Source organism: Chrysemys picta, chromosome 12, assembly GCF_011386835.1.
Source record: "Chrysemys picta bellii isolate R12L10 chromosome 12, ASM1138683v2, whole genome shotgun sequence".
Classification (NCBI taxonomy): Eukaryota; Metazoa; Chordata; order Testudines; family Emydidae; genus Chrysemys; species Chrysemys picta.
Genome location: NC_088802.1, coordinates 21,997,182 through 22,012,916, shown reverse-complemented (window position 1 = coordinate 22,012,916; position 15,735 = coordinate 21,997,182). Strand labels below are relative to the sequence as shown.

At 41.0% G+C, this 15,735-nt stretch overlaps 2 protein-coding genes across 2 annotated transcripts; both read right to left on the bottom strand.

Annotated features, from left to right (window-relative positions):
- Positions 1-3,394: 3,394 nt before the first annotated feature.
- LOC101937903 (olfactory receptor 5V1-like) lies at positions 3,395-4,327 on the bottom strand. Its single transcript, XM_008176346.2, has one exon. It carries the CDS (start codon positions 4,325-4,327, stop codon positions 3,395-3,397), a length of 933 nt encoding a protein of 310 aa, XP_008174568.1.
- Positions 4,328-14,350: 10,023 nt separating this feature from the next.
- LOC101937615 (olfactory receptor 5V1-like) lies at positions 14,351-15,283 on the bottom strand. The gene has a single exon (XM_008176345.1). The coding sequence runs from the start codon at positions 15,281-15,283 to the stop codon at positions 14,351-14,353; it is 933 nt and encodes a 310-aa protein (XP_008174567.1).
- Between the last annotated feature and the right edge of the window lie 452 nt (positions 15,284-15,735).

The following is a 15,735-nucleotide window of genomic DNA, read 5'->3' as shown; positions in this document are numbered from 1 at the left end:
TACCATATTAGGTTAAAAACTTCCCAAGGCATACATTCTTTCTTATACCTTGGATTAAGTAATGTTGCCACCACCAAGTGATTTAAACAAACATTTAGGGAGGGCCATTTGGAGCCCTACCTTCCACAAATATCCCCCCAAGTCCCTACACCCCTTTTTCTGGGCAGGCTTGAGCATAATCCCCCAAGCCCTACATCCCCTTTCCTGGGGAGGCTTGAGAATATATTCTCACCAATTGGTACAGGTGAACAGAAACCCAAACCCTTGGATCTTAAAACAATGAAAAATCAATCAGGTTCATAAAAGAAGAATTTTAATTAAAGAAAAGGTAAAGTTAAAATTGGGATGGTAAGTACTTTACAGAGTAACAAAAGACTCAAGAACATAGAGGATCTCCCCTCTAGGCAAAACCTTAAAGTTTCAAAACCAGGGATAAACCTCCCTCCTTCTACAAAGGAAATCACAAGCCAAAATAAAAGTAAACTAACACACTCCTTCGCTAGTACTTACTAATACTAAAGGAGTTGGATTGCTTGCTTTCTTGCTCTGTCTCCGGTAAGCATACAGAACAGACAGACAAAGCCTCCTCCCCCCCGCCCCCCCAGATTTGAAAGTGTGTTGTCCCCTTATTGGTCCCTTTGTCAAGTGTCAGCTAGGTTACCTGAGGGATTATGCTACCCTTAGCTGTATGTTTATGTTTATGACACAGGCTCAGATTTTCAAAGTGTCCTAGGAGCCAGACACCCAAACAGCAAATCATTTAATCTCCCATACGCTCCTTTGAAGATGCTAGGCATAATGAAAATGGAACAAATAGATTACATGAGGTGGCAAAAAAAATAGATGATCAGAGAAAGGAGGAGTTACATTGTGTAGAGCTGGACAAAATTTGTCAGAATATTTTTTTTGTGAAAAAATTAACAGTTTTGGTTGACCACATATTATTTGCAAATTTGACACCTATTCACCAAATATTTTCATGCAGGGGGAAAAACAAAGTCTAAATTGACAGCCCATCATATGGAACCCTAGCACTCACATTAATACCTTGTGTCTATTGATTGGGGTATTCGAATGTGGGAGAAACTCATTAACTCATTCTTCCGATTTTCTTTTCACATGGACAAACCATCTATGCCACGATTCCCTCAGCTTTTCTATAACTGATACCAACTTCACATTTCCCCTACTTCATTCATTCCAAACATGTCTATCCATGGAACTCCAAGTATCCATCTTTACATTTTCATTTCCATTGTATTCAAGATCTGATCCTGTCTGTTCCTCGGTGCCTAGAATTCAGAGCCCTCTGAAAGTGCAGGCATAATTAATATCTTGAAGATCTCACTTATCAATTTGGTAGGTTTAGTGAAAATACAAATGCTCATATAAATAGGCATATAATGCCCAATCCAGCAAGAACTTTACTCCTGTGAATATATTGTACACATGAATAATTTTATTGAAATTAAGTGTGAGTACGGACTCCTAGCACCAGTGTGAATCTGTCTGCAGGATAGGGATCATGCATAATGTTGATTAGATTCAGTCCTGCAGGTGGTCTATAAGTGGAAGTCTTGTAAGTTTCAGTTGGAGTTCTGAATGCAGACAGTCTGTAGGGGTATGTCCATTTAGTCTAAACATTCAACTGCATGCAGTATCACATCTATAGAGAGGAAGAGATTCACAAACATAATAGGGAAATGAAGAGGCCCACTCAGTGGAGACCTCCTCTCTTTCTTCCAGCAGGATTTTCATAAGATGAGGTTGATGGTTTGGTGAACCACTGTTGGGTGGGTGTTCCATGCATGTTCTGATAGCATGAAGAAGACAAATAATAGGACAGTGGAACTTCTTGCCACAGAGCGACTTTGAAGATCAAAAATGTAGCAATATTCAGATAAGGTTTGGATAAGACAAATATTCAGGGTTATTATAATTAATTATGGCAACATATTTTGAAGGGAGAGTAAACATCATGTTTCATGGATTAAGCCACATAACCGAGTCACTGTCCCACATTAAACAGTTTTGAACAAGGTTCAGAATTTGGTTTGCAGAGACCTCAGTCTGTTTAGTACCTTGGCAAACATACCTTTAATAAAAGGTTATAAAAAGAGATTTTTAAAGACAAGAAGTAAAAATGCATTTGAAATGTAAAATATTAAATCAGGCTTTCATTTTAACAACATACTTTGTTCCCATTTTCTTGAGCTGGAGACAGTTTTAAAAAAAAACAATTAGATAAGTTCATGGAGGATAGGTCATCAATGGCTATTAGTCCAGAAGGCCAGAGAGGCAACCCCATGTTCTGGGTGTCCCTAAACCTCTGACTGCCAGAAGCTGGGACTGGACGACAGGGGATGTATCACTCGATAATTGCCTGTTCTGTTCATCCCCTTTGAAGAATCTGGCACTGGCCATTGGCAGAAACATGATACTGGGTAGATGGACCTTTGGTCTGACCCTGGATGGTCTTTCATTCGTTCTTATTTTCTAACATGATAATAGGTGGTTCCCTAGTCAATGGGAGATGCTGAGGAGAGCGGTGTGTTCTAAGCCTGGCCGTTGTCAAAGAGTTCAGTCCTTATATCCCCGTGAGCAAGACAAATCTATCTGCTTGTCATTCTCAGCTAGGAACCCTCTAAACCCCACCTAAGACTTTTTTTTTACATGAAGCTGGGGCGGCATGTGGGAGGGCCCCACTTCAAGTGCCTGATAAAGAGACAGGATTTAAACAGGGGATCTCTCCCCACCCATGTGGATGCCCTAACCACCGGGATATGCTCGTGTGGGTCTCTCTCTAACTCTCCTGCTGAAGCCTAAGTTCCTTTGTGGATCTCGCCCTCCCTGGGGAATAAACCCATTGGCTCCAATGCTTATTATATTATCATTATTAATTATTATTTTAAATCATTTAGATTTTAGTAGGATAGAATAAGATAATTGATATTAAATGGAGTTTCAAGAAATTAGTCACAAAAACAAAAGAACAGAGATTAATAGATGAAGAGATTCTTTTTATAGAATTGGCCAGAATCTCAGCTGGCATAAATTGGCCATAGATTCCCTGAACTCAGTGGGCCAGATTAAAGAGTTATGGAGATAGAGGAAAGGAAGAAATGTGTGAATGACTCTACAGCCCGGTGCTCAGAGCACTCACTCTGGATTTAGGAGACCCAAGATCCAGTCCCCCATGCTCCAGTGACTCTTGCACAACTGGGAATCTGGCCCGCTGACTACAATGGAGCCACACTCATTTAGACCAACTGAGGTTCTGTCCCAACGTGTCCATCAGTTACCTGAGCTGAAAATTTCCCAAACACAAGTTATCCACAGTTCTATGCTCTCTGATGTAAACATATGTAATTTAATTTATTTAAGATCATCAACATTACTTGAGAAACTTTAATTTTCCCAACATTTTCCTTAGAGCTGTTTTCACCTCCTTGTTTTTCAAGCTGTAGATGATGGGGTTTAACATGGGGGTCAAGACACTGTACTGGATGGAGAATATTTCATCCAGCACTACAGAAGAGACTGAGCTGGGTTTTGTGTACTGGAGAAAACCTGTCAGGTAAAATAAGCCAACAACAATAAGGTGGGAGCTGCAGGTGGAGAAGGCTTTACGCCTGCCCTCTGCAGAGCGTATCCTCAGGACGGTGGAGATGATGTGAATGTATGAGATCAGGGTGAGGAGGAAGGAGCTTGATCCAAATATCACAGCAGAAGTAAGAAGCACCACTTGATTGGTGAGGGTCTCAGTGCAGGACAGTTGTAACAGAGGAGGGAGTTCACAGCTGAAATGATGGATTTGGTTGTACCCACAGAAACGTAACTTCAGAGTAAAAACAGTGTTAAGAAGGGCATAAAAGAAGCCCATGGTCCATGCCCCACTCACCAGCTGAACACAGATCCCTTTGCTCATTCTCTCCATGTAACGCAATGGATCACAGATGGCAGCATAGCGGTCATAAGCCATGGCTGAGAGAATGAGAACTTCAGCACCAGCTGAGAGGAGGATGAAGAACAGCTGAGCAATGCAGCCATTGACAGAAATAGCTTTGTGTGCTGCTAGGAAGTTTCTCAGTGCGTTAGGCACCGTGACTGAGGAATAGCAGAGATCAACAAAGGATAAATGGAAGAGAAAGAAGTACAAAGGGGTGTGAAGGTGAGAATCAGCTCTTATCACCACCATGATCACTATGTTACCACCCAGAGTGATTAGGTAAATAACTAAAAACACAGAGAAGAGGAAAATCTGCATCTGTGGGTCACTGGAAAGTCCCAGGAGAATAAATTCGGTCACTGTGGTTTGATTTTTCATTGATATTTTTTTCAGCAAAACTAGGACCTATAAGACAAATAAATAAATAAAATTAACGTAGATAATAAAAGTGAATTGAACTGTCATCTAGAGGTCATTTCTTCAGTAGGATGAATATAAAGAGAGCCCTATTCTATCATGTAAAATATATATATATATTTTAAATAGACAAGATTTAGAAAACCAACAGTGATAATCTGGCTGGAATTTGTGTGTTCGACAATGACAAAATGGACCAGATACACAACAGGACTTATATCCCTGGCAGCCACTTCAAGCACCTAAACCACAGAATCGGGCCCCACAGATATTCACAAAATCCCCACCCAGCTAGGACTATGGGACAGTCTGATGTGTACCTTCCTTAAGCTATCCTTTTGAATCTGTTTCACTGTGTTTAAATAATTAAAGAGGCATTGGAGAAAGGGGACTGGATACTGTATCTCCTGCATCCAGGGTGAGGGTCCTAACCACCAGTCATTCACTTGCTTGCAGTTTCTCTGTGGCCTAGTAACTCTTTCCTGATGTTAGAGGGACAGATTAGAGATACAGCTGTTTTTACTCCAGTTGGGTATCTGGCCCCTTTACTTCAATGGAACTATGGCTGATTCATACCCACTGAATCTGGGATCTGGCCAATTCTATAAGTACCTCTCTGTCTACTACATTTTGTAATTTTTGTAGAGCAGCAGTTTTTGGCCTTTTTTAATGTGCGGACCCCTAAAAATGTAGGTGCAGACCCCTTTGAAAATCTTAAACATAGTCTACGAACCACCAGGGGTCTGTGGACCTAAAGTTCAAAACCACTGTTGTGGTTTGGGCATAGCCTGGCAACCTAATACAGAGAACACAGGTGAATTGATAAGTATAAAACATGCCATAAAGAGGGCCTCAGAAGGGCTTAGCTTTATGACAGGCTTCTCCACTGCCAAGGTGTGTGTGTCGAAGTGTGTAACCCCAGGGTGATATAATGCAACTGTCCAAATAATTCAAGAAAACCAGAGATAATTTTCAGCCAAAGAGTGAAAAGGACTCTTAGATCACTTCTTGGTTTGCACTAAGGTTGGATTTTGGCAAAACCAGAAGAGAGAGGCTGGAGGACATGAATGCGCCAAGACTTGAAGAAGAGAAACGACAACACCGAGAAAGGAATGACTGAGCATTAGACTCACTGGACAACTAAGAGCTTAATAGCGAAGAGGAATTATTTATGGAAATGGAAATTGAAAGCCTGAAAAGGGAGATTAGTCAAGTTGACCCACATGCAAACATTTTGGTAGAGCAATGACACAAGATAAACAGTAGTATGGCACAGTGCCATGGAGATCAAGGGGATAAGTAAAAATTTGACATCCAAACAAGACAGCTGATAGTGATGCAATGAGTATTGAATAACAATCAAGACACTGACAGGTCATCTGACAGTGTGATACAGGAAAAGGTCTGCTATCTGTGGAGGAAGAAGTTGATAATCAAGAATACAACATCAAAACATATTAAAAGTGAGACAGAGAAAAAGATCAATTGGTAGTGATAAAAAGCATTGATTGAGAGTGCATTCCAGCCCAAGAAATCATGAAAGATAGTAGAAATGAAATCCCCACAGAAAAACTCCAAAGTTTTACACAGAAATGAGTGCATAGACAGTGGTGGAGAGAGATCAAACCTGTTAGGGTTAGAAGATGCATAAACTCATGGCTTCTAGAAGGATATTGGAAAATCGACAGAGAGCCTCAATATGAGTGCACAAGAGGAGTCCTTAAGGGTTATTTACAGAGAAGTAAGATCAAGCAACAAAACTGATCCCTGAACTGCAGAATGTGTTCTGAAAAGGAAGAGACTGTGGAACGCCTGCTGAGCCTGGCTAGGAGAGAACACACACATGAGGCCACCAAGTTCCTGCACTGGAGTCTGTGGAAGTACATATTTAAATGCATTGTGTGTTTTTACATCCACCAAACCAAAAGTGCTCTAGAGAATGAAGAGGCTAAGATTTTTTGGGATCTGGCAATTTTCACAGACTAAGCAGTGCAGAAAAACAGGCCAAATATTAATATATCACCATATTAGCAGATAGTGTCATAAAAAAAGAAACAAAACAACAAGATAGCAAAGTATGAAGAACACTTCCACACAGTAAATTGATTATGGAAAAATAGAACACAGATGATCCCAGCGATTATTGGAATACTTAGAGTGATCCCTTAGAGTGATCCCTAAGCGTCTGAATGAGCAGCTGAAGAACACGTGAGGAGTGCAAGACGTCATGGTCAGTGACTTCAAGCAGATAGAGCTCTCAGACACTGCGAGAATGTTACGGAAAGTCAAAGGAAAATGAGAGCATTTGATCATCTGAAATGCAGGAATTGTGCAGAGGGTTTAACAAAACTCCTGACTACCCAAACGTACAGACTCGGTGCACAAAGGATTTACTGGTGACTTTTGGGGATAAATTTTAGATGGAAACTTTTCCCTTTTTATGCTTAAAGATCTTGTATATTGTGAAAGCTATTTGTTAAAAAAAATCCCCCTTATGTAATACTGAGGGACAGTAATAATGATCATAATAAATGAATGTGCCCAGCAAACACACTCTAGGCACGATGATATGATTTTAAAAGGAGGGATCAGATTGTAAATGGGAGTTTTGTTCCTAAGTAACTTACACTCAACCCAATGGGATTTTTGACTCAGAATCCTGCACACCTGAATATCAGGCTTTTCCTACATAAGAGAATCGCTCCTGCCCTAATGGAATTGATATTGATTTGTAGCGGAAATGGGAAGGAAGCCAATATTCTGTCCAATGTCAAATCAATGTTTATCCCATATGTATCCCAGAGAGAAAATACATCTTTTCCCAACCATCAGCTCATCAGACAAATGCCCGAGCAAACAGATGGATCTTGCCTGAACAGTAATGAAGTCACTGTGCACAGTGAAACCAAAAGCTAAGTGTCTTCTCTAGAGAATGCCCTGCCCACAATCTACTCACCCCCCAACACACAGACTCCAAAAATTGAAACTACTTTTCCTACACCAGCTGATCTCAGTTTTATCAGTGTTACCTCGAGAAATACACAGAGAGAGAGATGACTGGATTGCCAGCCATGACCCCTATGCTGCTACTGACTCTGTGTAAGCTGACTGCTGCCTTCAGGCAGAAATGAAAGGGACTCTGCAGAGATACCCACCCTTAGATAAGGGGTAGGGGCAGAACTTGGTCCTTTGAAAGTAAAAGGAAAAAAAAGATTACAATGAATAAAAACATGAATAAACTCACCTGCCTTTTAGATCATAAAGATGGTGAGATCATTCCGACATGTGATTTTCTCTTTTTGTTTTCTTAGTCTATCTACTAACTTACTGATTTGTCTGTCTAATCTCTCTCTCTCTGCCTATGGAAAACAACATTTAGGACGTCAAATATTTTTTTAAGAGGAGCAGTGAGACCCTTCAAGGTGTAAGATTATCAGTGGGGGTGGAACAAAGACCCTTTCCTTAGCAGACTCCAAGACGAAGAGCTGAGTTCTTGAGAGCTGTTTAAATGCTGTCTTGTTCCCCCTGGAACAAGATCCCTGAAGTTCACTTTCTGTGACAAGCTGCCGAGAACACTGTGGGGTGGGGCCAGCCCTTAAACAACGGTCTATGGTTGTTTAGGGTACTCAGGCTTAGATTATGAAAAGAGCCTAAGTGATTTAGGTTTCCAATCTCAGGGACAGTGATTTAAAAAGGAATGTATTTAGGCTCAGACTCTCCAAAGTAGGCTAAGGAGTTAGACATCCAAATAGCAAATCATTTCATCTCCCTAGACTCCTTTGAAGATGATAGCTATAATGTATAATTCCACAAGAGGGCAGTGGAGGTGAAAGCATGGGAAGAGGCCAGCCATCCTTAAACATCACCAATAGATGGATACACAGGTAAAGGAATGAGAAAGGAGCAAATGGACTGTAAGATGGCAGGAAAGAATAGGAGATGAGACAAAGGAAAAGCTATATTGTATAGAGCTGGGCAAAATTTTTCAGACAAACATCTGAATCACCGAAAAATGCTGTTTTGATTGATCTGATACATTTGTAAATTTGAAACAAGTTTACCAAATAATTTCATCCGAGCCAAAGGGGGGAAAAAGGCTAAATTCACAAAGAGGCACAGGGAACGTCATTGACTTGCAGTACCTTTAACACATTGGTTAGGGGCTCATCACCTGACATGTGGGAGATACTCATTCATGACCCACCTCCGTCTGTTGTGAAGCAGAGAGTTGGAGTTTGGAAAGTGCTTTAATCTCTAGGCTAGTTTGAGGCAGGGCTTTCTCAGTGTCTCCTCTTGAATCTGTTTGCTTTGTATAAATCAACAGCACATCAGCAGATAAACATGGATATAATGCAGCCATGGCAGCGTATAGAATTGGTTTCCATCTTAAATGGTTCCTTGCAAGTCTTTTTCCTTCCACAAGTGTAAGTATGGGAGGATTAAGGTTTCTTAAATCCCACAAAATTGCATTTTCCAATCCTATTCTTAGTCAGCCTCATGCTCTATTTTCTTTGACCCCAGATATAAAAAGCTTCAGTAAAAGCATAACTTCTTCTTTGAGTTGAACTGATACCAGACTGCAACTTGCTGGGATCATCTTAAGTATCTTCTCATTTGTGACAAATCAAACAAATAGAAGTGAAGAATACGCTGTAACTTTTGACACTGAAAACTGTTTAGTTTCCTCTCCTCAGCTGTATTTAATGGAAATATTTCTTCTGCATATATGAGAGATGTCATCACAACAGCATGTAACACTTGTTTCTTAGTTGTCACAGAGACATCCTGCTACCCAAGCAGGGGTCTTTGAATGATGCTGAAATGCCACTGACAAAAGACCCATCAGACCTGTGACTTCTTCAGATATAGAACCTCCTGCCATCATCTGACTACTCAGATACATAAAAGTATTCACCCATTCAGTCAAGTATCAGAGGGGTAGCTGTGTTAGTCTGAATCTGTAAAAAGTAACAGAGGGTCCTGTGGCACCTTTAAGACTAACAGAAGTATTGGGAGCATAAGCTTTCATGGGTAAGAACCTCACTTCTTCAGATGAAAGAAGTGCATCTGAAGAAGTGAGGTTCTTACCCACGAAAGCTTATGCTCCCAGTACTTCTGTTAGTCTTAAAGGTGCCACAGGACCCTCTGTTGCTTTTCACCCATTCAGTGTTGATGCCATTTACATGCTCTGTCGGCAGGTCATGAATAACCCTGGGCAAAAGAAATTGCCCTTCCAAATTATTTGTAAATGGGTTCAGTGAACTCAGGATGAATTCACAAATAACTCAAGGGCACAAAAGAAGGCCAACATTCACATCTAACGTTTGACTGACTAATAAAACCGCTGACATGGGTCTATGCCTTTTTCAAGAGATCAGAAACTGCCCCCTACATTTCAGAACATTTCCTCGTGTAAATAGTATACATTTTTATTAATCGTTTAATGTGTTACATCATGATAGACCATCAACATTATTTATCTTGATACCTCCCTGTGTGTTGTTTATTGTTCCATCAGCATCTCTCTCTCTCTCTCTCTCTCTCTCTGACAAGTTGGACCATTTTTATTACTGAAAAAAGAAAAGCTTTCAAGCGATGCAGAGTTCTTTTTGAGGTCACTGTTCAATGGGTAGAACATCCTCTGTGGTACATAGATTCCATATCTTGTGGACATGACGTGAGCCAGCATGATATGGAAAATAAACCTGCAACAGAAGGACATTGTTTTCCCTATGAAAGGAAGCATGGGGCTTGGAGCCATGAACCAGATGGAGATTTTCAGGGTCTGCTGAATGGGGTTTGCTCCTTATATGGGGCTGATTGTGCAATGATTGGTAAAGATCAGGACAACTTCATCTGTGTTCCCCCTCTATGGTCCAGTGAGGCCACCCAATCACAGGCTTCCTGCTCCCCAGTCATTACCGCTCTTGGGTGGAGACCTGCATCACTCTTCCTTCTGACAGGGGTATTCCCATGCTGACCAGTTACCTGACTTCACTGTGTTATTCCAAGCAAAAGATAGTCTGCCTAACAGACCAGCTTCACTTCTCTTCTCAGAGAGATTACACAGGGATTTCCTGTGGATTCATGTTCTTCCCACCCTCACTTCAGAACAAAAACAATGTCTGACTGTTAGTGATTCATTTATCGAATTTGTCTCTTTGAAGAGATTTTGCATATGTAGTCAGCCAGACAATCTCTTCCCAAAATGCTGCTTCAAAAGAAGGGTTTCCAAGTGAGTCATTTGCATAGGGCCGGCAGTAGACCAAATGGCGCCCCAGGTGAGAAGCATCTTCCGTGCCTCCTCTCCATTTGTTAAACTTTTGAATACCTTATTTTTTATTGCATTTGTAGCACATTTCATGACTTTGGTGCATGATTTGCATGCATGATTTATCCCTGTCATATAAGAAGATAAATTTGCACACTAGGATTTGTAAATCTGTATTTTGTCACTAACAACACAGCTGGAGAAACATAGACACGGCCCACAATCTTATTAGCAACTTAGAGACCTGTCAAGCTTGTACCAACATCCAGCAGTTCAGGGCATTACTTTCAGTGACCTCGTTCTGGTCACCGGCTCACAGCAGTGCTCCTAAGTATACAGTCCTGCTAAGCCAGACTCTCTTTGGACAGAAGGAAAAAGGGGAGTGATAGGAAAGAGAAGAAATAAAGTGGTGAATGAAAAGGAGGCGGGGCGAAGGGGAGGAAGACAGAGCGAAGGAAAGTCTCACAACTCAGGCGGTATTAGAGATTGAGCAGGGGGCAGTGGTGGAGTCATCTTCCTCCCTCTCTCTGGACCAATCTGGTCAGGACGTCTCTCAGGATTAGGATGAAGAAGTTCTGGGGTCCCAGGAAATGGTGGGCATGTCAGCCATGATGGTGACGCTCACTCCAGTAGCCAACTTTTCTACCCAAAGTCTGTTTCTTTAAGAACTCCAAAAGGTACTGCTTGGTGCAATAGCCCATCCTCTCATTACTTTGCTTACCAATTAGGCCTAGTTTGATACACTGATTTTTCGATCTCACACTGTCTTATTTATGAGGCATGATCTTAGCACAGTTTGTGAGTTCTATCAGGAGACCTTTTCATTTGGACTAATTCAGTCTCTCTTTCTCCCTCCCTTGAGTGTCTTTTTCCATCACCATTTGATATTATAGGCTACTGTGACAGCTGATGAACTGTCACATACTTTTTACAGTTGAGCTCACAATGAGGCTAAGTTTGTAGGCCGAATAATTACAACATTCTGCAGTCCATCTGTGAGAGTATTTCCCCCAAATTACAGAAGGTTATTACCATCAATCATCTGTTAAGCACCAACAAAATACTAGTTTCTGTGCTTTAAAATGAAATTAAAGAGAGTGTATGACCCAGATATATATATAATCTAGGCTGTGTGATACCGGAGGACATACTAGGGATCACAGTGGTCCCTTCTGGCCTTTGAAGCTATGAAAACAGTTCCTTGTTATACTTGGCAGTGTACAAATATTAGAGATGATACAGAAATTTCCATCACACAGTAAGCTCCATATTTTGACATTTTGTTTAATCTCAACAGGGGCCAAAAAGATGAAATCTCATGCAGAATGCCTAAACAGATGCAGAAATACCTAAACATTTCATTTTTAAATTTGATTGTAACAAAACATTTCCTCTTGAAGTGTCCATTTAAAATGAAAACTTAGATATTGAGTGAATATTGTTGTGTACAATGAGCTTGAGATGAGTTGTTTTATTGTCAATTTAAGTGAAAATATCAATTGAAAATCCAAGTTTTCATTTCAATTGGACATTTTGAAACGAAAGCTTTCATTTAATTTTGGGATGTTAAATTGAAATGGAATCTTCCCCCCACCCCAAACAAAAAAATGAAATATTTTTCTTCAAAATTCAGATTTTCACACAGAAAATTTCTAACTTGATGTAAGAAAACTTTCAGATTTTGTTATCCAAACATAGGAAAAACTTTTGACCAGAACTAACAAACATAGAAGTGGTCATCATTCCTGCTCTAAATAAATTACAGCCCAACAGAGTGACACTTAGTAGGAAGGACACCCTGCAAGAGCAGGAGGTGAGAGTAGCTAAATCACGCTATTTTCTATTTAATGAGCTGGTTGCAAAAGTTGAGAATTTTGATGAGAAAGAGATACATGATTTTTTTCATGAAAATATTCCCATTTTTAACCAGCTCTATTCATTTTTTGTGAAGAATGTGAAAGAAGAAATTCTCCCTTTGAAACCACGAGGAGCGGGTGGTGTCTTTCCTAATGGGGACAGGGAGTGCATTCTGTTAGTTCTAGGCTGAGATGGGAAGAGATATGGGACTACCAGTGGGCACATGATGATTGTGTGATTCAAGGCAGAGACAGGGATGGAAGAGATCAGGCTTCAATATCTTCCTTTCCACGGACTTTCTGACTGACCTTGGGCATGTCACTGGGACTACATTTTCCCCATCCAATAGAAGTAGGGCATCTAATGTGCCTAAACTCTTTTGAAAATCCCAGCCTGCTGGTTGACTCTTCATTTACCCGAGACCACATTTCTGTAAGTCCAATTTTGACAAAAGGTGGATTCTGAATCATAACTTTATTCGCTGAGGCAAGATCCTCAGCTGACATATCTCAGTGTAGCCCTGTTTCTTTCAATGGAGTTATGTTGCTTTCCACCAGCTGCGGTGCTGCATCTAAGGGTGAATTTCACTGGGATGCATAGTCCCAGCACCACTTCCTATTATGTTTAGGATTTAAGTGGAAACTCGATGATACGCGGGTCTTTCCAACTCAATGGTGAGTAAAATTTGAGGAATGTAAAACCACTTTAGAATATGGACACTATGGGCCAGATTCTTAGTTCATGTAAATCCACCTAGCACCATTACATCAATGGAACTAGGTGGATTTACACCCAGAGTTAGATTCACAAACAGACGTAGCTGATCTAATGCTGAGCATTGTAGTGGATAACTTTTAGGTGATTTTTTTAATCACTCAGTTTCCAGAGCCTGAGTTGGGCGGCCAGGCTCCCTACACAGAGAAAGGGAAGACATAGGCAACTAGGAATGGGATTAAAAAAAAGCCAACATGACAGATGGTTCCTTAGCTAATGGGAAAGGCCAAGCAGAGGGTTGTGTTCTAAACCCCGCAGGTATCACAGGAGTTCAGTCCCTATCTCCTCTGGGAGAAGGCACGTCCTTCCCCTTGGGATTCTCAGCTGGGAAGCTTCTAACCCCACCTAAGGTGGCAGAAAACATGGTGAGAGAGAGGAGAGAAGAAGGAATTAGGTGGAGGAAACACCTCATCTTTTATTCTAGCAGTTAGGGATGTAGCAGACCTTCAAGTGCCTGATAAGAAGAAAGCTTTTAAAAAGGGATCTGCTTCCACCCATGTGGGTGCCCTAACCACTGTGATATGGGATACCTGATATGTGTCTCTCTCAATCTCTCCTAATAGAGCCTTAATTCCTTTGTGCATCTTGACCCAGCTGGGGATCACACTCATTATTAATTATTGTTATTATTGGAGACAGAGGCATTAATAGGGATGAAGCCTATAAGATATTAAATAGGGTTTTCAACAAAAGAACTACACAATGCAATAGACCAAGATGTTCTTTTCATAGAACTGGCCACATCCTCAAGTGGTATAAATTAGCCATAGCTCCATTGAAGTCAGTGGGTCAGATTGAAAGAGCTATTGGCCCAAGAGAGAGAGAGCATGAATGGCTCTAGTGATTCTGATGCTTCTAGCACCCACCCTAGATGGAGACCCAGGATCCTGTCCCCTTGCACCAGTGTCTCTTCTATCCAAAGGGGATGTGGCCTGCTGAGTTTATTGGAGGCACATTGGCCAAAACCTCAGCTGGTCTAAATCAAAGTGTCAGATACCTGAGCAGAGAATCTCCCAAACAGAAGTTATACACAGTTCTATGTTCTTTTTGTTTTTTTTTTTTGTTTTTAAATAAGATCGACACTACCTGAGAAATTTGAATTTCCCCAACATTTTCCCTATAGCTGTTTTCACGTCCTTGTTTTTCAGGCTATATATGATGGGGTTTAACATAGGGGTCAAGATGCTGTACTGGATGGAGAACATTTCATCGAGAACCACAGAAGAGACTGAGCTGGGTTTTGTGTACTGGAAAAAAGCTGTCAAGTAAAACAAAACAACTACAATCAGGTGGGAGTTGCAGGTGGAGAAGGCTTTACGCCTGCTCTCCGCAGAGCGTATCTTCAGGATGGTGGAGATGATGAGAATGTAGGAGATCAGAGAGAAGAGAAAAGAGATTGATCCAAGTATGACAGCAGAAGTAAGAAGCACGACTTGATTGGTGAGTGTCTCAGTGCAGGACAGTTGTAATAGAGGAGGGAGCTCACAACTGAAATGGCTGATTTGATTGGGCCCACAGAAATGCAACTTGAAGGTAAAAACAGTGTTAAGCAGGGCATGCAAGAAACTTATTGCCCATGCACCGCTCACCAGCTGAACACAGATCCCTTTGCTCATTCTCTCCATGTAACGCAATGGGTCACAGATGGCAGCGTAGCGGTCATAAGCCATCGCTGAGAGAATGAAAGCTTCAGTAACAACTAAGAGGAAAAAGAAGAATATCTGGGTAATGCAGCCATTGACAGAAATAGTTTTGCGCTCTGCTAGGAAGTTCCTCAGTGTGTTAGGCACCGTGACCGAGGAATAACAGATATCAACAAAGGATAAATGGAAGAGGAAGAAGTACATAGGGATGTGAAGGTGAGAATCAGCTCTTATCACCACCATGATCACTATGTTACCAGCCAGAGTGATTAGGTAAATAACTAAAAACACCACGAAGAGGAAAATCTGCATCTGTGGGTCACTGGAAAGTCCCAGGAGGATAAATTCGGTCACTGTGGTTTGATTTTTCATTTTTATTTATTCAGCAAATCTGTGACCTGGAAGACCAGAAAAAAATGAAATTAACACTTATTGTGAAAATCAGTTGAAATAGTATATGGAGATTATCTGTTCCAGAGGATGACTTTAAAGAGAGTGCTATTCTGTTCTGCAAAATGTGTGTTTTAAGTAGACTCTCTTTCTCTCTCTCTCTCTAAAATTAAGACACGAAATGGTATTTGTGTGCTTTAAATAGGCTAAATAAGCTGGATACACAAACGGACTTGGGCACCTAATTGCCACTTTAGACGCCTAAATCCAAGAATCACTTCCTACTGGTATTCACAAATAGCCTGCTCAGCTCTGACTAAGGGATAGTCTGATGTGGGGCTCCCTCAGTCTCTCCTCTTGAAGCTGTTCCTCTGTGGATAAATCATAAAAGATGCAGCACAGGGTTATTGGATACTTGGTCTTCTGCATATGTG

Coding starts and splice junctions, on each gene's coding strand:
- LOC101937615 (XM_008176345.1), bottom strand. CDS start 15,283: ATGAAAAATCAAACCACAGTGACCGAATTTATCCTCCTGGGACTTTCC.
- LOC101937903 (XM_008176346.2), bottom strand. CDS start 4,327: ATGAAAAATCAAACCACAGTGACCGAATTTATTCTCCTGGGACTTTCC.